General features: G+C 43.8%; 1 protein-coding gene across 1 annotated transcript; it reads left to right on the forward strand.

Moving 5' to 3' along the window:
• Window positions 1–203: 203 nt before the first annotated feature.
• Window positions 204–8,679, forward strand: FZD9 (frizzled class receptor 9). Its single transcript, XM_077294514.1, has one exon. The coding sequence runs from the start codon at window positions 956–958 to the stop codon at window positions 2,711–2,713; it is 1,758 nt and encodes a 585-aa protein (XP_077150629.1). The 5' UTR covers window positions 204–955; the 3' UTR covers window positions 2,714–8,679.
• Window positions 8,680–23,655: the final 14,976 nt, after the last annotated feature.

The following is a 23,655-nucleotide window of genomic DNA, read 5'->3' on the forward strand; positions in this document are numbered from 1 at the left end:
AACAGGGGGTGACATGACTTGGAAAATATTATTCAAGCAATTTTGCAAATTACCATTCACTTTGTTTAATGAGGGCACTGTTTCTTTAACCAGGCCATGCCCCTTTGACAGATGTGGGTGTGATAAGAGCTGGCCACCCCCCTCTTGTGATTCCTGTATGGAGAGGTGCCTAGCATGGTTAGTGTCAGCAGTAGCCACAGCTCCCAGTAACAGCTGGGACACCCTCCCCTGCATGCAGGCTGGGCAGGCGCTGTCTGCAAGCCCTCTCCTCCTTAACCTGGCTGGGTGCCCTCTGTGCATTGAGGCTCTGCGCTGACATTGGTGCCTTTGCCCTCTCCCATGTATTTATTTCCATACCCGCTGCGTGTGAATGCTGCTGTCTGGAGCTGTCACCGGCACTCTCCAGCCTGGCTTTGTTTCCCAACATTTCACATTGGAGAAGAAAAAGCTGCACTTGTGCTCAATGTCTCACTGAAGACCTCCAGCTCCTGGAATCCTGGAATAGACACCCTAACTGCAGCTGAAGAGAAGCCGGTAGTGCTGCCAGCTAAAGACTGTGCCAACCTGACTGGCAGACAGTGGACACACTAAAGGGCAAGGCAGAAGTGCCATGAGTTGCTGCGGAGAGCATGCTGTGTTCCTATGGATTGTAACGGGAGGCTATGTCTGGATCCTGATGTGATTCCTCAGCATTCCCAAATGATTACCTTCTGTGCGGCAAGTACTTCCCATCACTCCTGGAAATATTGTACCAGAACGGGCTAATTTGTGTCCTGCGTGACCCAGCTGGAAGGCAAGAAAGCTGATCCCACCAGCCATTCTGTTGGAATGCATTGTGCCCTGCTCCTAACAGACAGCTGGATATAAAGTCGTGTGTCTATATCCGCTGCACCCCTCCTCTTGTCCTCACAGTTGTTGTCTTGTGCTCTGTGCAGGAGTGTGGCTAGCCCTGAGGATGTCCCGCTGGCTCTTAACCCTTCCGTTCCTATGGCAGACACTGGCGATGGCTCTCACCTTGGAGATGGTCTTATATGATGGGGAACGGGGAAGAGAAGTTAAATGTGAGCCTATTCAAATTCCTATGTGTCAGGGCATTGGCTACAACATGACTAGGATGCCCAACTACGTTGGCCATGAGTCTCAGGCTGAAGCTGCGGTGAAACTTTTGGAGTTTGCCCCCCTTGTGGAGTATGGCTGTCACATACATCTTCGCTTTTTTCTCTGCTCTCTTTACGCTCCAATGTGCACTGAGCAGGTGTCCACTTCAATTCCTGCCTGTAAGCCTATGTGTGAAATTGCACGTCAGAAGTGTTCCCCAATAATGGAGCGCTTTAATTTTGGATGGCCAGAGTCTTTGGACTGTGACCGCCTGCCCAGTAAAAATGACCCAAATGCACTGTGCATGGAAGCTCCTGAGAATGCAACTAATGGAGATCCTCAAACCAATGGTCACGGCATACTTCCTATAGCCCCACGGCCTCCACGTCCATCCGGCGCTGGGATCGGTATACCCATTCGTTGCCCCAATCCGGACAAATTTCTGTATGTGGAAAGGAGTGGAGTGTGTGCCCCAAGATGCTCCCCTGGTGTGGATGTCTACTGGTCTTCAAGTGATAAGGACTTTGCCCTGGTATGGATGGCAGCTTGGTCTGGCCTTTGCTTTATTTCCACAGCCTTTACTGTACTGACATTTTTATTGCATCCTCAGCGCTTCCAGTACCCAGAGAGGCCAATAATCTTCCTCAGTATGTGTTACAATGTCTACTCTACAGCTTTTCTCATCCGTGCTGCTGCTGGGGCCCCGAGTATTGCATGTGACCGTGAAGGTGGCGCCCCCTATCTGATCAGAGAGGGTCTGGAAAGCAGTGGGTGCACACTTGTGTTCCTCATACTATACTATTTTGGCATGGCCAGCTCACTGTGGTGGGTTGTTTTAACCCTCACTTGGTTCCTAGCAGCAAGTAAAAAGTGGGGTCATGAGGCCATTGAATCCCATGGTAGTTACTTTCACCTAGCTGCTTGGGGAATTCCAGCTATAAAGACTATCATTATACTCACAATGCGGAAAGTTGGTGGAGATGAGCTAACCGGACTATGCTATGTTGGTGGCTCCGATGCCAGTGCCCTAACGGGATTCGTTCTTGTGCCTCTTTCATGCTATTTGGTGACAGGCACATCATTTCTGTTGACTGGTTTTGTTGCACTCTTCCACATCAGGCGCGTCATGAAAACTGGGGGAACCAACACAGAGAAACTGGAGAAACTGATGGTAAAAATTGGAGTCTTCTCCATCCTTTATACAGTCCCAGCTACCTGCATCATTGTGTGTTGTTTCTATGAACGTCTTAATTTGGCTCACTGGGAAGCCCGGGCACGGGAAGAACCCTGCAGGACAGCTTCTGGAAGTGGCAGGCCAGACTGTAGTTTGCCTGGGTCAATACCCAGTGTAGCAGTCTTCATGCTTAAGATATTCATGTCACTAGCTGTGGGTATAACTAGTGGTGTGTGGGTATGGAGTTCAAAGACATTACAGGCCTGGCAAGGAATTCTGTGCCAGCGTCGACTTGGGGTGGTGGGAACCAGGACTCGAGGGAAGCCTCAAACTGGAGGAGGCATTGCTTGTAGTTTAGCGAGCTGCCCTTACAAGCCTCCACCACTTACTCTTCAGGTTGCTAAAACAGACCTCTTTATGGACTGCCCTACACATGTGTGAACCTCAAGATTCAAGGGGAGATGGGGGTCTAATATAAATATGTCATAGAGAAATGTATTTACATCTGCAGGAGGTATGTTTAACCATGGGAGAAAAAAATGTATGTGACTTTAATCAGCTCTTGATACAGGAGTTTTTTTAAGTGTGGCCAAGAAAAAAGAATTACGTGAGGCCACCTCACCTACAAATTTCTAAGCAGAGGCATAATATATTTTGGTGACACATTTAGTGAAATAGGTCGTGATCCAGCCAAACAGACATTACAGAGGTGCTCTGTATCAAAGACTTCTTTTGGCTGCTTTTTGCGAACACTGAGCCTTTTAGCAGCTGTTTTGAGAGCTAAACCCCCCTCCCTGCAAGCACAGAAGCAGAAATTACACAGAACGGTGCCTATAGGACTTATCCAATCCAACGCGCCATCTCCAGGGGCAGCTCGATCCATCTGGGCTAATGTCACATTCTGTATCATTGTTTGTCGTAAAGGTCACCAACATCCATGTCTTACTGAGAATAACCCACATTGGTGTTTCTCTCAGTCTGAGGTAAATGTGCTCCGTCTGCCTGCTCCAGGACAGAGTTTGCCAGATTTGTGTCTCAGATGAAGGTACAGAGTTGTGTTCTGCAGTTTCCAAAATTTCTAAAAAATATAAGGGAATTGTTATTAAGATGAATTAGCAGTGCAATACAATGACTGGTTGGCTATTTGTCATCCTGGGTGGTGAAATCCATCAGGTCAATGTTCAGTACAGTTCACCCATGTTTACTGACCTATCCCACATAACGGTTGATGGCTGCAATACTGTTTAACCAGAACGCTGGCATACGTGCAAACTATTGCTAAGTTCCAAGAATTCTGACTTGTCCCTGTTTCTGAATTCACCCAGTGAACAGTATAAATACGTTTTGTAAGTGAAGGCACTTGTCCCAGTCTTTTTATATTCCCTTTTTGTATTATTATTAATATTATTTTATTCCAAAGAGTATTAAAAATACTATAAATTAAAACTTGGCAAAAAAAACAAGATAAGTATTTTTGCACAGATGCCAAAAAGTCTTTTGTGTGCTAGGTAAATATTTTCTCCAGCAAAGTGACCCTAAGAGTTCTAAGTAATAAGATATTCTTATTTGTGTGAGGAGATTGTACAGAATAAAGTCCTTCTGTTATTAGTATAGTAAGTAGTTTATAGAAAGTTTCTGCAACCAAGCCCACTTTTCACACTTTGGAAAAACATTGTTCTACTGCCAAGATTGGGGGTTGTCTAAAGTTAGAAAATAAATGATTCTCTTCCTAAAACAGTGCCGCTCTTGTCTATGGGCTGTGACCGGTATTGCACCTCAGCCCTCTTCACCTAAATGCAATGCAAGAAACAGACCAATGACAAGTGTGGTGATGTTTTGGGGGAAAAATAAGAACGTTTTGTCTGCTTGTCTCCTATTACACTCCTTAGGTTGATTTCACATATTTATTTTTTTATTTACTTTTTTAAACTTTTTTTTTTTAAATACCATTACAGTTTTAATGTAGTTTTTTGAGCTAAAGCCAAAATCTTCTGAATAATTTATGAAAGACTGCATCAAAAATGAAAATGGCATTTTTTTCAAATGTGAAATGATCCTTAAAGGAGTTTTCCCCCCACTCCATTCACTTCTATGGACCTATGGGAGTGGTATTGGGCATGTGTGACCACCGCTCCAATAGACAGTGTATGAAGTGGTGGTCATGCATTTGCACTACCGCTACATAGACACGGGGGCTTTGGAAACCTCCTACTCCGAATCAGTGGAGATTTCAGTGACCATACCTTTATTCCTACCTGCAGAATAGGTGGTAAATGTGTGTAATGCAGGTATCAGGAATTCTAAAATAAATGAATAATAATATGAGATGTATTAGCTCAAGTCCATAACCCTCCATTTACACAGCCAGTCTATATTATAACTGTGTTGTATATTGCAGAGATAAAGAAATTATATGCCTAACATTACAAAAGATACTGCGGGAGAGTCAGTACAGAGCTCAGACATATGCAAAAAAAAGCGCTTTTATGCTTCATTATGAGCTCTCGCTTCTTTGACATACAGATGTCCTCCGCAGCCTTTCATTATAGATCTTTTATTTCATCCAACTCTCTAAAGTGCAAAGTGAAAAATGACTGGCAGGTAAATGAATCATGTATTTCTATGGGGTGTAGTGATTGAAGTGAAGTTCTTTAGATCATTTGCAAGAAAACAAAATTTCAAAGTTTGAGTTGTTACAAAGATCATTTTATGATGGAAGAGATTGAATAATGGTGGGGAACATGTTCAGGGGTGCGCCAGTCAGATGTTACATTGTAGCACTCGCCATGTAATGTCCATCTGATGCTTCTGCTGGGAAATATAGTCCACTGCCCCTCAAACATTTGATAAATTAGTCAATATGTATATATATATATATATATATATATATATATATATATATATATATACACCCCCTGAAACTATTCAATAACATTACATAATTATCCATTTGTGCATGCCTTGGTCCATGTACTATTAGTAATATGGTTTTAAACACTCAATGTTTGCGGTTGCACAAAAGCAGAAAGTCGTCACTTTCACTATGACTTTTTCAGCTCTGCTACATTTGCAAGCACAATTTCCATTGTTTATTTTACCTAAGACTGCATGCAACCCAAATTCATTTACTTTACTCAGAGATTTTTAAAAGAATATTTTTAAAGAATAGTTTAATAACAATTTCAACTCTTCTACATCTGTATATCTGATGAGAAATTTAGATAAACAAGAAAACATTAAAAAGAGGAATATATTCTATTTATGTTGCTTTAGAATTATAAAAGCAGTGATATACTACCAAAATGGTGCTAGGGGTTGGCTGTGGCAAAATGTGTCCTTCATGTTTCTATTGAACATTAACGCTTTTCAATATTGGGGTATCAAAGAGGAAATCACGCAGAAAGAGAATCTGTCGCCAGGTTTTTGCCACTTCAAGGGGTTGTCCAGTGTAAAATGAAAAGTCTGCAGTCACTCTGTGTGAATCCCTCCGGCACACGCACCATGCAGAACGCGTCTAGTGGCTGTGGCCGCGGTCAATACACTTGTATTGGTGAGGCTGTACACACTAGACGGGCTCTGCCCGGGAACATGCATATCGCATTCCTGTCCGCTGGTCACAGAACGGCGAATCTTCTGTCTTGACTTGTAATTTTAGACCAGACAACCCCTTTAATTTCAGAGCAGCATAATATGATTTTATCAAAACTGCAGCAAGCAGCCTAGTAAGTGACACATCATTGGAAACAGGGTCTCTGCTGCTTACATTATGCTGCTCTCAAATAGTGTAGCAAAATCCTGGTGACAGATTCCCTTTAATGTAGCTTTTCACCTGAAAAATAATAATATTGTACATTTTATGTTAAAGTAGCTTATTTTTGTATGGTCTAAATGGAAAATATTATAAAACTATGCATATTTGTATTTATATTTCCTAGAATAATATGTAAGATGATTGATGTTTATTTCTTTAGGGATGCAGTATCATGCACAGCCTGTAGGTGGTGATAATGAAGACAATGAGGAAACTCGTTGGTTGTAGGGAAGTGGTTACCTCCCAAAGTGCTATTGACCTGCATATAGAGTGGTGATCTGCAGATTAATAGCGTTTCAGTCATGTTACGCTGGTTACATTTCGCCTGCGATTGATCGATTCCAGACTACGGGAAGTGCAGGGAGCAGTTACAGTCACCAGTCACTACACAGTGAACATAAGGTCATCACTTTCTGTGCCTTGATTGACAGCTTGCTCTGCAGCGTGTGCAGAGCAGACTTGTGAAGCAAGAGGCAGGGGGATGACAACGCGCTCACCATGTAATCAGTGACGACTGTAACCGCTACCTGATGACAGGAAGCAAGCGGCTGCAGGGAGAATAAAACATCATTTTCTCCCTGCAGATTATCACTAGGTCAGCAGGTAAATACTAGTGTTTTGGAGGCAACAGTTTCCCTTTAATTCTTTCAGTGGAAATAATTTAGAGGGCGATGTGGGACTTAAACTTGTGATAAACGTTAGATAGCTGATGGTTGAATGCTCTTTGGTCATTCACATGCTTTCTTGGCATGTGTTCTAAATAGGGAGAGGGTAATAAGCAGCTGCCAGACATCTGTCACCTGAGAACATTAGGATTTGACATATAAAAATTCAGTATCCTCATAAACATTAGAGGGTTCATCTGGTCCCACCAAAATTTGTGAGTTCATCTGAGTCCACCAAAATCGGCAGGTTCATCTGGTCCCACCAAAATTGATGGATTTTTCTGGTCCCACCAAAATCGGCAGGTTAATCTGGTCCCACCAAAATTGGCGAGTTCATCTGATTCTACCAAAATTGGCAGATTCTTCTGGTGTCAACAAAATCGGCATGTTCATCTGGTCCCACCAAAATTAGCGGGTTCTTCTGGTCTCACCAAAATTGGCGGGTTCATCTGGTCCCACCAAAATTAGCAGGTTCTTCTAGTCTCACCAAAATTGGCGGGTTCATCTGGTCCCACCAAAATTAGCAGGTTCTTCTAGTCTCACCAAAATTGGCGGGTTCATCTGGTCTCACCAAAGTTAGTGGGTTCTTCTGGTCCCACCAAAATCAACGGACTTATCTGGTCCCACCAAAATTGGCGGTTTATTCTGGTCCCACCAAAATTTGCAGGTTCAGTCATCATATATCTGATATGTATGGCTACTGTAAAACAGTGAGAGAATGTCCTTACAATAGTCATCAATATGTGATTGGGAATGTCTCAACTACCACGATAAGTAATGAAGGGATAAGAGCACTCTCACTCTAGCAAGGGTCTATTTCTCTTTCTTGCAATATTAGTGTAAGCTGTTATTGTTTTATTCATAGTAAATCCATTTGAAGGACTTTCATCCTAACAATTCCTAACAAAAGGAAAATTCTTGTTTAGATAACGAAGAATGAAAAGGCCTCTTCTTCATGAAGGTAATAAGTGCATTGACACAGTAGTGACATCTATAGACTGGATTTGGTACTACACTTTAGAAAATTGTGTGCATAGGATTTAATTCAAATATTTAACGAAAAAAGGGAATGCATATTTTTTGGAAAGGGCGCACAACAAATTGCGTTCTTGTTTTTTTTTTATGTACTATCCTTAACGAGTGTGCATTAATAAGTCTGTGGTGCTAAAAATCACCTTTCTGAAAACATACAATAATATAAAAACATGTTCTATGCAGAATTTCTCAGTGGGTTTAGGAGTAGGGATATTGAGTGGTGCTTTTTTGTACAGGTAGTGTGGTAAACTGCAATACCTCTACAAAGAAGCATTAGATTGGCTATTGTTAGCAACTTCTGGGCCTGGCATGATAATTAAAGGGTGAGGTGTGAAAATAGTACAAAGTAAAATGTACATGATAATAAAATGGGAGAAGATGGGGCAAAATATGATGAGAACATGGTATATACTGTAGAATATAAAGGAAAGTCTTTGTTGCCTATAGCAACTAATTACAGCGCAGCTTTCATTGTTCAAAAGCAGAATATGAAATGAAAGCTGCACTGTGATTGGTTGCTATGGGCAAGTCTTCACACATTCTTCTGAATAGAGGGTTCACTCCACAAAATGTCTTCACTGAGTGTTGGGACAGGGTCACTGAAAAGCACAAGAGGGTTCTAGTTTACATTGTAGGCGCCAGGGAGCAGCCCAAGGTCATAAATACATTTCTCTCCCATTGTCTATCAGGGAAAGGTTCACATCATGCAGCTCTCATATACAGATCTATATAAGAAAATTATAAATATATATATTTTTGGAATTGCAATATAAAATGGTACTGGTTTTCTAATGTGCTGAATATAAAAGTAATATTATGAATGGTAATTTAATGCCGTAATTTATTCTCGAACTGTCAGAGTTTTGATTTTATGATTTATTAAACAAACTTTTGTGTGGTAAAATTTTAGTTTGTTGTCTTATTTTATCTGCGGGGGGGTTCATCTAAAATTATAACACTTGTTCAGTTGTCGTGACTCATAAACTTCAAGGACTGACTCAGTGTTTTTTACTTTATTTACGGAATTTGATTTTTAATGTAAAAAAATGAGAAGAAAATTATTGACTGACCCCTAATTTTTGTGTTAATATAAACTACATACTGTATGAAAGACATAAAAGCCACTGTAGGTGACTGCAAATTTCTGAATCATCACAATTCGCACACTGTCCGGATCCTACAGGCAGCAAGAGTGGAGGGTCATGTGAGTGCAAGTAAGTGATGTGCATACTTCCTGCCACATTCCAACTAGAGGTGTCCGATCTCACTCAATTCACTTGTATTGACTGAGGCCACGCATGTCTAGTTAGCACGTGATTGCCTTTATCCAAATCACATACCTGCAGTTGCATGACCTCTTGCTCTCAACACTGGCACCAGAGGATCCTGACAGCATGCATTAATAATAATAATAATAATAATTATTATTATTATTTTATTTATATAGCGCCAACATATTCCGCAGGGCTTTACAATTATAGAGGGGACTTGTACAGACAATAGACATTACAGCATAACAGAAATCACAGTTCAAAACAGATACCAGGAGGAATGAGGGCCCTGCTCGCAAGCTTACAAACTATGAGGAAAAGGGGAGACACGAGAGGTGGATGGTAACAATTGCTTTAGTTATTTGGACCAGCCATAGTGTAAGGCTCGGGTGTTCATGTAAAGCTGCATGAACCAGTTAACAGCCTAAATATGTAACAGTACAGACACAGAGTGCTATTAACTGCATAAAGTGTTTGAGCGAATGATGCGATGAACCTGATTATGGTTTAAGTTTTCTGAATGGGCCACACAGGGATAGTTAGGTTAATGCGTTGAGGCGGTAGGTCAGTCTGAACAAATGCGTTTTTAGGGCACCCTTAAAACTGTGGGGATTGGGGATTAATTGTACTTAATTGGGTAGTGCATTCCAAAGAATTGGCAAAGCACGTGGAAAGTCTTGGCGACGGGAGTGGAAGGTTCTGATTATTGAGGATGTTAACCTCAGGTCATTAGCAGAACGGAGAGCTCGGGTAGGGTGATAGACTGAGACCAGGGAGGAGATGTAGGGTGGTGCTGAGTCATGGAGTGCTTTATGGATGAGGGTAATAGTTTTGTACTGGATTCTGGAGTGGATGGATAACCAGTGTAATGACTGGCGCAAGGTAGAGGCATCGGTGTAAAGGTTGGTGGAGGAATATGATCCTGGATGCAGCATTCAGGACAGATTGGAGAGGGGAGAGTTTGGTAAGAGGGAGGCCGATTAGTAGATAGTTACAATAGTCCAGACGAGAATGATTGAGTGAAACAGTAAGCGTTTTTGCATTGTGTTTGTTGTAAGGATTCAAAAGTCTGCAATTGCATAGAGTGACTGCTGACTTTCATCACAAACTTGGACAACCCCTTTAATCATAACATAAATAAAAATGTAGTAACACTTTACTTTTCAGACAGCACAATAATTTATTATCATAGCAATGTAACACGTAATCTTATAATTTATGGATTGTTACATGTGTTCAGGGTCAGAACCAATAACAGAGCAAGGACTACAGAAACATGCCACCTGAACTACCATCAGTAGAGAAATACATCACCAGAACCACCATCAGTACACGAATACATGAACAGAACCATCATCAGTACATGAATACATCACCAAGCTTAGTACTGCAATCAATTGTAATATCAGGTCAGCCCCATATACAATTGTATCACATGAACCTACAACTTCCAGTATGTCCCTAATAATGGTAAGGTTGACTTCCATCTTCTCTGGTCTTCAGCAGCACATCCTGACCCAGTACAATAGCAGCATCAATATAATTCTCCTTAATAAAAATATCTGCCCTATGTCATGTCCCTGAATAAATAATTGCCCTTCACTTTGCTCCCAGCACAACGTATGATGCTACACTATCCCTCTTATGGTTTATGCCCCCACACTGCCGCCTCCTTTCCATACTGGCCTCCTCTTCACACTTTACTCTCACACTGTGATGCTGTCCTGTGTCACTTCATCATACTACCCCTCCGCTGCACACTATCCTCTCACACAGCCCCCCATGCTGCCCCCTCTCTATACTGTCCCCCACACTATCCAGTCTCTATTATGTGTACCTTCACACTTTTGTCCCCACATACTGTCTTCTAACACTGTCCCTCTTATGGTTCATTTCACAACTTTGCCCTCTCCATTCTATACTGGGCCCCCTCTCCACACTGTCCTCACACTGTGACACAATCCTGTGTCATCTCATCATACTACCCCTCATCTGCATACTGTCCTTTCACACTACCCCCAGTGCTGCCCCTCTCTATACTTCCCCCACACTACCCAGTCTCTATTCTGTGTACCTGCACACTTTTGTCCCCACACACTACCCCCTAACACTGTTCCCCTCAAGTCTCTTCACACATTTCTCCCCACCCTCTTCATACTGTCTCCTCACAAATTTCCTTCTTCACTCTCCATACTGTTTCCTCATACATACGCATTCCTCACACTATTTCCGCAACCATTTCCCCCACTCCTCATACTCTTTGCTCATGTCCCATAATGTATCCTCACAGGTCCTCCTTGCTTCCCATACTACCATACTGTCTCCTCACAGGTCCCCCTCACTCCCCATACTGCCTTTCTGTCTCCTCACAGGTCCCCCTCCCCATACTGTGTCTGCACCAATCCCCCACCTCCCTCATACTGTATCTGTGGATCAATCCCCCCACTTTTCACATTGTGTCCACACCACTTTCTCATACTGTGCCCACACCAGTTCCCCCTTTGCATCTCCATGCCACTTTCCCTCCTTGCTCTTCATATTGTGTCTGTACCATTCCCCCACACACCCTTTCCTCATACAGTGTCCACACCATTCCCCCTCCAGCTTCTCATTCTGTGTCCTTAGCAATCCCACTCCTTACACTGTGTCCACACCAATTCTCCTCCCACTCCTCATACTGTATGTATTGTGACCAATCCCTTCCTCTCTCCTCATACTGTGTCTGTACCAATACTCCCTGCTCCATATTTTGTGTCTGCACAATCCTCCCGCTCCTCATACTGTGTCATGCTAATCCCCCCACTCCTCAATATGTCCGCAACAAATCCCCGCTCCTTATACTGTGTCTGCACAACTCCCGCACTCCTCATACTGCATCTGCACATTCGACTGTTCTATAGTTTCAGCAAAATCACAACTGTTGTTCATCATGGTTTTTTTTGGGTCTGTCACAAGCAGTGATGTAAATTGAAGCTCCTGGACCCCGATTCAAAATCTCCACCAGGGTACTTAGCAATCACAGAGTCTTTAATATTTTTGGTGTTCTCATTTGGGCTAAAGGGACCTTTTGGTTCCCCTAAAGTCCACAGACCGGGTGCAACTGCAACCCCTGCACCAACTATAGTTACACACCTGGGCATTGGGAAATGACTGGTATTGTGACTGATGTCACTGGCCTCAAAAGTGTTCTGATAGGAAACTATGGAACCTGTTTTTTTTTATAATTTTCGCTCAGATATTTAGTACTACACCATAAAAAATCATGACAATTATGACAGAAGGAAATACAGTGCCTTGCGAAAGTATTCGGCCCCCTGGAACTTTTCAACCTTTTCCCACATATCATGCTTCAAACATAAATATACCAAATGTAAATTTTTGGTGAAGAATCAACAACAAGTGGAACACAGTTGTGAAGTTAAACGATATTTATTGGTTATTTTAAATTTTTGTGGAAATTTAATAACTGAAAAGTGGGGCGTGCAATATTATTCGTCCCCTTTAACTTAATACTTTGTTGCTCCACCTTTTGCTGCGATTACAGCTGTAAGTCGCTTGGGGTATGTCTCTATCAGTTTTGTACATCGAGAGACTGAAATTCTTGCCCATTCTTCCTTGGCAAACAGCTTGAGCTCAGTGAGGTTTGATGGAGATCGTTTGTGAACAGCAGTTTTCAGCTCTTTCCACAGATTCTCGATTGGATTGAGGTCTGGACTTTGACTTGGCCATTCTAACACCTGGATATGTTTATTTTTGAACCATTCCATTGTAGATTTTGCTTTATGTTTGGGATCATTGGCTTGTTGGAAGACAAATCTCCGTCCCAGTCTCAGGTCTTTTGCAGAATCCAACAGGTTTTCTTCAAGAATGGTCCTGTATTTGGCTCCATCCAGCTTCCCATCAATTTTAACCATCTTCCCTGTCCCTGCTGAAGAAAAGCAGGACCAAACCATGATGCTGCCACCACCATATTTGACAGAGGGCAGTGGCGTAACTAGAAAGTTATGGGCCCCGATGCAAACTTTCAAATGGGGCCCCCCCCAACCATGCACAAATATTTCCACCCAAATTCAGATTTTCCCTATTCATTTTGCACACTATAGCTTTATTGCAAAGTTGTATAGTGTGATCTCAGTGGCGTAACTATCCGGTGCTTCATCCTGGTATATATCTGTCCCCCGTACTGCCATTGTTATGTAATTTATAAAAGAAAATAAACCATTATACTCATCAGGGGCTTACATAGAAGTCATGGGGATCCATATAAGAATTATAATGCACCCCCATAGTACTCCTTATAATATAATGCACCCCCATAGTCCTCTATATACTGCACAGTTCATAGTCATCCATATAGTATAATACACTCTCCATAGTCATCCATATAGTATAATACACTCCTCATAGTCCTCCATATATTAAAATACACTCCTCATAGTGCTCCATATAGTGTAATACACTGCTCAGTCCTCCATATAGTATAATACACTCCTCAGTCCTCCATATAGTATAATACACTGCTCATAGTGCTCTATATAGTATAATGCACCCCTCATAGTCCTCCATATAGTATACACTCCTCAGTCCTCCATATAGTATTATACACTCCTCATAGTCCTCCATATATTAAAATACACTGCTCAGTCCTCTATATAGTATAATACACTCCTCATAGTGCTCCATATAGTATAATGCACGGCCATCGTCATCCATGTCGTACAATTCACTTCTCATAGTATAATGCACCCCATAGTTCTTCATATAGTATAATGTATTCCCCATAGTCCTCAATACAGTATAATGCAGCCCACATATAGTATAATGCAGCCACCCCACAGAGTATAATGCAGCCACCCCACAAAAGTATAATGCAGCCCCAACATACAATATAATGTAACCCCCATAGAATATAATGCAGCCCCCCTCATAGTAGAATGCTGCCCCTCCATACAGGTGCAGTGAGAAAGACACGGGCAAATGGTGACCATGGGGCAGGGGAGAAGGACACAAGGGGGCTAGGGGAGACAGGCACAATGGTGACACAGGGGGGCTAGGGAGCAAAGAAGACAGGCACAAGGGGACACATGCGGGCTAGGAGGTGGGAGAAGGGCACAAGGGGACTAGTGGGCAAGGGAGACTGACACAAGGGGACACAGGGACTAGTGGGCAAGGGAGACTGACACAAGGGGACACACATGGACTAGTGTGCAAGTGAGACTGACACAAGGGGACTAGTGGGCAAGGGAGACTGACACAAGGGAGCTAGCGGGCAAGGGAGACAGGCACAAGGGGACACACAGGGACCAGTGGGCAAGGGAGACTGACACAACGGAACACACAGGGACAAGGGACACAAGCACAAGGGTGACAGGCACAAGGGGACACATGGGGACTAGGAGGAAGGGGAGAAGGGCACAAGGGGGCAAGGGAGACAGGCACAAGAGGAAATAAGGGGACTCCTGGGGCAAAGAAGATAGGGACACACGGGGAGGCAGAGCTGCAAGGGGACGGGAAAACGGGGGGAGCCTTGGGAGCAAGGAAAAAGGGGGCACATGGATTATGAGGACAGGGTAGATGGGGAACACGGTGAGAAAGGGGACAGGGGAGACTTGAGAACAGGGCAGACAGGTCACACGAGAGGCTGCTAATGACAGGAGGACAAATGCAGATCTGAGGCTTAAGGGACCCTTCGGCAGCAGGAGGAGGAGGACGCAGTAACAGATTGCAGCTTTTTAGGTTTAGGCACTCAGCCACTCACTCAAGCAGCACCAGCTCCCTTCGACCAGTCTTTCCCTTTGGTGTGGCTGAAGGACCTGTGGACACGCCTCTCTCCAGTCACAAGGTTGGATCACGTGACCGCATTAAATCCATCTTCCCCAATGAAACTGGAGGACCTGCGGTGACGCCTCCCTGCTGTAATGGTTGGGTCCTTCTTCACTATTGCTGGACGGACGGGCCCCTAAGCAGTCCGGGCCCGGTCGCAGCTGCGACCGATGCGACCGCTATAGTTACGCCCCTGACAGTGGGGATGGTGTGGTCAGGGTGATGAGCTGTGTTGCCTTTACGCTAAACATATCATTTGGCATTGTAGCCAAAAAGTTTGGTTTCATCTGACCACACCTTCTTCCACATGTTTGGTGTGTCTCCCAGGTGGCTTGTTGCAAACTTTAACCCCTTAATCCCATATGACGTACTATCCCGTCAAGGTGACCTGGGACTTAATTCCTAGTGACTGGATAGTACGTCATATGCGATCGGCCGCGCTCACGGGGTTAGCGCGGCCGATCGCGGCTGGGTGTCAGCTGACTATCGCAGCTGACATCCGGCACTATGTGCCAGGAGCGGTCACGGACCGCCCCCGGCACATTAACCCCTGGCACACTGCGATCAAACATGATCGCAGTGTACCGGCGGTACAGGGAAGCATCGCGCAGGGAGGGGGCTCCCTGCATACTTCCCTGAGACGATCGGTACAAGGCGATGTACTCCCTGCAGTCCCCGGATCCAAAATGGCCACGGGGCTGCATCCGGGTACTGCAGGGAGTACTTCCGGGTCCACAGCAGGCGCTGGTAAGCCTGCAGCGCTGTCAGTCAGATCGCTGATCTGACAGAGTGCTGTGCAAACTGTCAGATCAGCGATCTGTGATGTCCCCCCTGGGACAAAGCAAAAAAGTTAAAAAAAAAAATTCAACATGTGTAAAAAAAAAAAAAAAAATCCTAAATAAAGAAAAAAAAAATTCCCATAAATACATTTCTTTATCTAAATAATAATAAAAAACAATAAAAGTACACATATTTAGTATTGCCGCGTCCGTAACGACCCAACCTATAAAACTGTCCCACTAGTTAACCCCTTCAGTGAACACCGTAAGAAAAAAAAAAAACGAGCCAAAAGACAACGCTTTATTATCATACAGCTGAACAAAAAGTGGAATAACACGTGATCAAAAAGATGGATATAAATAACCATGGTACCGCTGAAAATGTCATCTTGTCCCGCAAAAAACAAGCCACCATACAGCATCATAAGCAAAAAAATAAAAAAGTTATAGTCCTGAGAATAAAGCGATGCCAAAATAATTATTTTTTCTATAAAATAGCTTTTATCGTATAAAAGCGCCAAAACATAAAAAATAATATAAATGAGATATCTGTTATGGTTCTCAATGGCAAGAGAACATAGCCCAGCATACATAGGAACTAGCTCTTGGAAGGATGGAAACTTAAACTGACCATGAACTAAACCTGCCGCACAACTAACAGTAGCCGGGTAGCGTAGCCTGCGTTTTATCCCTAGACGCCCAGCGCCGGCCGGAGGACTAACTAATCCTGGCAGAGGAAAATATAGTCCTGGCTCACCTCTAGAGAAATTTCCCCGAAAGGCAGACAGAGGCCCCCACATATATTGGCGGTGATTTAAGATGAAAATGACAAACGTAGTATGAAAATAGGTTTAGCAAAATCGAGGTCCGCTTACTAGATAGCAGGAAGACAGAAAGGGTACTTTCATGGTCAGCTGAAAACCCTATCAATACACCATCCTGAAATTACTTTAAGACTCTAGTATTAACTCATAACATCAGAGTGGCAATTTCAGATCACAAGAGCTTTCCAGACACAGAAACGAAACTGCAGCTGTGAACTGGAACAAAATGCAAAAAACAAACAAGGACAAAAGTACGACTTAGCTGGAAGTTGTCTGGTAGCAGGAACATGCACAGAAAGGCTTCTGATTACAATGTTGACCGGCATGGAAGTGACAGAGGAGCAAGGTTAAATAGCGACTCCCACATCCTGATGGGAACAGGTGAACAGAGGGAATGATGCACACAAGTTCAATTCCACCAGTGGCCACCGGGGGAGCCCAAAATCCAATTTCACAACAGTACCCCCCCCTCAAGGAGGGGGCACCGAACCCTCACCAGAACCACCAGGGCGATCAGGATGAGCCCTATGAAAGGCACGGACCAGATCGGAGGCATGAACATCAGAGGCAGTCACCCAAGAATTATCCTCCTGACCGTATCCCTTCCATTTGACCAGATACTGGAGTTTCCGTCTGGAAACACGGGAGTTCAAGATTTTTTCCACAACGTACTCCAACTCGCCCTCAACCAACACCGGAGCAGGAGGCTCAACGGAAGGCACAACCGGTACCTCATACCTGCGCAACAATGACCGATGAAAAACATTATGAATAGAAAAAGATGCAGGGAGGTCCAAACGGAAGGACACAGGGTTAAGAATCTCCAATATCTTGTACGGGCCGATGAACCGAGGCTTAAACTTAGGAGAAGAAACCCTCATAGGGACAAAACGAGAAGACAACCACACCAAGTCCCCGACACAAAGCCGAGGACCAACCCGACGCCGGCGGTTGGCAAAAAGCTGAGTCTTCTCCTGGGACAACTTCAAATTGTCCACCACCTGCCCCCAAATCTGATGCAACCTCTCCACCACAGCATCCACTCCAGGACAATCCGAAGATTCCACCTGACCGGAGGAAAATCGAGGATGAAACCCCGAATTACAGAAAAAAGGAGACACCAAGGTGGCAGAGCTGGCCCGATTATTGAGGGCAAACTCCGCTAAAGGCAAAAAAGCAACCCAATCATCCTGATCTGCAGACACAAAACACCTCAAATATGTCTCCAAAGTCTGATTCGTCCGCTCGGTCTGGCCATTAGTCTGAGGATGGAAAGCAGACGAGAAAGACAAATCTATGCCCATCCTAGCACAGAATGCCCGCCAAAATCTAGACACGAATTGGGTTCCTCTGTCAGAAACGATATTCTCCGGAATACCATGCAAACGAACCACATTTTGAAAAAACAGAGGAACCAACTCGGAAGAAGAAGGCAACTTAGGCAGGGGAACCAAATGGACCATCTTAGAGAAACGGTCACACACCACCCAGATGACAGACATCTTCTGAGAAACAGGAAGATCCGAAATAAAATCCATCGAGATGTGCGTCCAAGGCCTCTTCGGGATGGGCAAGGGCAACAACAATCCACTAGCCCGAGAACAACAAGGCTTGGCCCGAGCACAAACGTCACAAGACTGCACAAAACCTCGTACATCTCGTGACAGGGAAGGCCACCAGAAGGACCTTGCCACCAAATCCCTGGTACCAAAGATTCCAGGATGACCTGCCAACGCAGAAGAATGAACCTCAGAAATGACTTTACTGGTCCAATCATCAGGAACAAACAGTCTACCAGGTGGGCAACGATCAGGTCTATCCGCCTGAAAATCCTGCAAGGCCCGCCGCAGGTCTGGAGAAACGGCAGACAATATCACTCCATCCTTAAGGATACCTGTAGGTTCAGAATTACCAGGGGAGTCAGGCTCAAAACTCCTAGAAAGGGCATCCGCCTTAACATTCTTAGAACCCGGTAGGTATGACACCACAAAATTAAACCGAGAGAAAAACAACGACCAGCGCGCCTGTCTAGGATTCAGGCGTCTGGCGGACTCAAGATAAATTAAATTTTTGTGGTCGGTCAATACCACCACCTGATGTCTAGCCCCCTCAAGCCAATGACGCCACTCCTCAAAAGCCCACTTCATGGCCAAAAGCTCCCGATTCCCAATATCATAATTCCGCTCGGCGGGCGAAAATTTACGAGAAAAAAAAGCACAAGGTTTCATCACGGAGCAGTCGGAACTTCTTTGCGACAAAACCGCCCCAGCTCCGATTTCAGAAGCGTCGACCTCAACCTGAAAAGGAAGAGCAACATCAGGCTGACGCAACACAGGGGCGGAAGAAAAGCGGCGCTTAAGCTCCCGAAAGGCCTCCACAGCAGCAGGGGACCAATCAGCAACATCAGCACCCTTCTTAGTCAAATCAGTCAATGGTTTAACAACATCAGAAAAACCAGCAATAAATCGACGATAAAAGTTAGCAAAGCCCAAAAATTTTTGAAGACTCTTAAGAGAAGAGGGTTGCGTCCAATCACAAATAGCCCGAACCTTGACAGGATCCATCTCGATGGAAGAGGGGGAAAAAATGTATCCCAAGAAGGAAATCTTTTGAACCCCAAAAACGCACTTAGAACCCTTCACACACAAGGAATTAGACCGCAAAACCTGAAAAACCCTCCTGACCTGCTGGACATGAGAGTCCCAGTCATCCGAAAAAATCAGAATATCATCCAGATACACGATCATAAATTTATCCAAATAATCACGGAAAATGTCATGCATAAAGGACTGAAAGACTGAAGGGGCATTTGAAAGGCCAAAAGGCATCACCAAATACTCAAAGTGGCCCTCGGGCGTATTAAATGCGGTTTTCCACTCATCCCCCTGCTTAATTCGCACCAAATTATACGCCCCACGGAGATCTATCTTAGAGAACCACTTGGCCCCCTTTATGCGAGCAAACAAATCAGTCAGCAGTGGCAACGGATATTGATATTTAACCGTGATTTTATTCAAAAGCCGATAATCAATACACGGCCTCAAAGAGCCATCTTTCTTAGACACAAAGAAAAAACCGGCTCCTAAGGGAGATGACGAAGGACGAATATGTCCCTTTTCCAAGGACTCCTTTATATATTCTCGCATATCAGCATGTTCAGGCACAGACAGATTAAATAAACGACCCTTAGGGTATTTACTACCCGGAATCAAATCTATGGCACAATCGCACTCCCGGTGCGGAGGTAATGAACCAAGCTTAGGTTCTTCAAAAACGTCACGATAGTCAGACAAGAATTCAGGAATCTCAGAGGGAATAGATGACGAAATGGAAACCAAAGGTACGTCCCCATGCATCCCCTTACATCCCCAGCTTAACACAGACATAGCGTTCCAGTCGAGGACTGGGTTATGAGATTGCAGCCATGGCAATCCAAGCACCAACACATCATGTAGATTATACAGCACAAGAAAGCGAATAATCTCCTGATGATCCGGATTAATTCGCATAGTTACTTGTGTCCAGTATTGTGGTTTATTACTAGCCAATGGGGTGGAGTCAATCCCCTTCAGAGGTATAGGAGTTTCAAGAGGCTCTAAATCATACCCACAGCGTTTGGCAAAGGACCAATCCATAAGACTCAAAGCGGCGCCAGAGTCGACATAGGCATCCGCGGTAATAGATGATAAAGAACAAATCAGGGTCACAGATAGAATAAACTTAGACTGAAAAGTGCCAATTGAAACTGACTTATCAAGCTTCTTAGTACGCTTAGAGCATGCTGATATAACATGAGTTGAATCACCACAATAAAAGCACAACCCATTTTTTCGTCTAAAATTCTGCCGTTCGCTTCTGGACAGAATTCTATCACATTGCATATTCTCTGGCGTCTTCTCAGTAGACACCGCCAAATGGTGCACAGGTTTGCGCTCCCGCAGACGCCTATCGATCTGGATAGCCATTGTCATGGACTCATTCAGACCCGCAGGCACAGGGAACCCCACCATAACATCCTTAACGGCATCAGAGAGACCCTCTCTGAAATTCGCCGCCAGGGCGCACTCATTCCACTGAGTAAGCACAGACCATTTACGGAATTTTTGGCAGTATATTTCAACTTCATCTTGCCCCTGAGATAGGGACATCAAGGCTTTTTCCGCCTGAAGCTCTAAATGAGGTTCCTCATAAAGCAACCCCAAGGCCAGAAAAAACGCATCCACATTGAGCAACGCAGGATCCCCTGGAGCCAATGCAAAAGCCCAATCTTGAGGGTCGCCCCGGAGCAAGGAAATCACAATCCTGACCTGCTGAGCAGGATCTCCAGCAGAGCGAGATTTCAGGGACAAAAACAACTTGCAATTATTTTTGAAATTTTGAAAGCAAGATCTATTCCCCGAGAAAAATTCAGGCAAAGGAATTCTAGGTTCAGATATAGGAACATGAACAACAAAATCTTGTAAATTTTGAACTTTCGTGGTGAGATTATTCAAACCTGCAGCTAAACTCTGAATATCCATTTTAAACAGGTGAACACAGAGCCATTCCAGGATTAGAAGGAGAGAGAGAGAGGAAGGCTGCAATATAGGCAGACTTGCAAGTGATTCAATTGAAAGCACACTCAGAACTGAAGGGAAAAAAAAAAAAAAATTTTCAGCAGACTTCTTTTTTCTCTCCTTTCTCTGCCAATTAATTTAACCCTTTGTGGGCCAGTCAAACTATTATGGTTCTCAATGGCAAGAGAACATAGCCCAGCATACATAGGAACTAGCTCTTGGAAGGATGGAAACTTAAACTGACCATGAACTAAACCTGCCGCACAACTAACAGTAGCCGGGTAGCGTAGCCTGCGTTTTATCCCTAGACGCCCAGCGCCGGCCGGAGGACTAACTAATCCTGGCCGATCTCAATTCCAGCCAATTCTGCGTTGATAAAGTAAAACAGTGCTCCTTCCCTTCCGAGCTCTCCCGTGCGCCCAAACAGGGGTTTACCCCAACATATGGGGTATCAGCGTACTAGGGACAAATTGGGCAACAACTTTTGGGGTCCAAGTTCTCTTGTTATCCTTGGAAAAATAAAAATTTGGGGGGCTAAAAATCATTTTTGTGGGAAAAAAAGGATTTTTTATTTTCACAGCTCTGCGTTGTAAACTGTAGTGAAACACTTGGGGGTTCAAAGTTCTCACAACATATCTAGATAAGTTCCTTGGGAGGTCTAGTTTCCAATATGGGGTTACTTGTGGGGGGTTTCTACTGTTTGGGTACATCAGGGGCTCTACAAATGCAACGTGACGCATGCAGACCAATCCATCTAAGTCTGCATTCCAAATGGCGCTCCTTCCGTTCCGAGCTCTGCCATGCGCCCAAACAGTGGTTCCCCCCCACATATGGGGTATCAGCGTACACAGGACAAATTGGACAACAACTTTTGGGGTCCAATTTATCCTGTTACCCTTGTGAAAATACAAAATTGGGGGCTAAAACATAATTTTTGTGGAAAAAAAAATAATTTTTATTTTCACGGCTCTGCGTTATAAACTGTAGTGAAACACTTGGGGGTTCAAAGCTCTCAAAACACATCTAGATAAGTTCCTTAGGGGGTCTACTTTCCAAAATGGTGTTACTTGTGGGGGGTTTTAATGTTTAGGCACATCAGGGGCTCTCCAAACGCGACATGGTGTCCCATCTCAATTCCAGTCAATTTTGCATTGAAAAGTCAAACAGCGCTCCTTCCCTTCCGAGCTCTGCCATGCGCCCAAACAGTCGTTTACCCACACATATGGGGTATCAGCGTACTCAGGACAAATTGCACAACAACTTTTGGGGTCCAATTTCTTCTCTTACCCTTGGGAAAATAAGAAATTGGGGGCGAAAATATCATTTTTGTGAAAAAATATGATTGTTTATTTTTACGGCTCTGCATTATAAACTTCTGTGAAGCACTTGTTGGGTCAAAGTGCTCACCACACATCTAGATAAGTTCCTTAGGGGGTCTACTTTCCAAAATGGTGTAACTTGTGGGGGGTTTCAATGTTTACGCACATCAGGGGCTCTCCAAACGCAACATGGCGTCCCATCTCAATTCCAGTCAATTTTGCATTGAAAAGTAAAATGGTGCTCCTTTCCTTCCGAGCTCTGCCATGCGCCCAAACAGTGGTTTACCCCCACATATGGGGTATCAGCGTACTCAGGACAAATTGTACAACAACTTTTGTGGTCCATTTTTTCCTGTTACCCTTGGTAAAATAAGACAACTTGGAGCTGAAATAAATTTTGTGTGAAAAAAAGTTAAATGTTCATTTTTATTTAAACATTCCAAAAATTCCTGTGAAACACCTGAAGGGTTAATAAACTTCTTGAATGTGGTTTTGAGCAACTTGAGGGGTGCAGTTTTTAGAATGGTGTCACACTTGGGTATTTTCTATCATATAGACCCCTCAAAATGACTTCAAATGAGATGTGGTCCCTTAAAAAAATGGTGTTGTAAAAATGAGAAATTGCTGGTCAACGTTTAACCCTAATAACTCCCTAACAAAAAAAAATGTTGGTTCCAAAATTGTGCTGATGTAAAGTAGACATGTGGGAAATGTTACTTATTAAGTATTTTGTGTGACATATCTCTGTGATTTAAGGGCATAAAAATTCAAAGTTGGAAAATTGCGAAATTTTCAAAATTTTCGCCAAATTTCCATTTTTTTCACAAATAAACGCAAGTTGTATCAAATACATTTTACAACTATCATGAAGTACAAGATGTCACGAGAAAACAGTGTCAGAATCGCCAAGGTCCGTTGAAGCGTTCCAGCGTTATAACCTCATAAAGGGACAGTGGTCAGAATTGTAAAAATTGGCCCGGTCATTAACGTGCAAACCACCCTCGGGGCTTAAGGGGTTAAACCACTTTTTATGGATATCTTTGAGAAATGACTTTCTTCTTGCCACTCTTCCATAAATGCCAGATTTGTGCAGTGTACGACTGATTGTTGGCCTACGGACAGACTGTCCCACCTCAGCTGTAGATCTCTGCAGTTCATCCAGAGTGATCATGGGCCTCTTGGCTGCATCTCTGATCAGTCTTCTCCTTGAAAGTTTAGAGGGACGGCCGGGTCTTGGTAGATTTGCAGTGGTATGATACTCCTTCCATTTCAATATAATTGCTTGCACAATGCTCCTTGG

The sequence above is a fragment of the Ranitomeya variabilis genome, chromosome 3 (genome assembly GCF_051348905.1).
Source record: "Ranitomeya variabilis isolate aRanVar5 chromosome 3, aRanVar5.hap1, whole genome shotgun sequence".
NCBI classification, from domain to species: Eukaryota; Metazoa; Chordata; class Amphibia; order Anura; family Dendrobatidae; genus Ranitomeya; species Ranitomeya variabilis.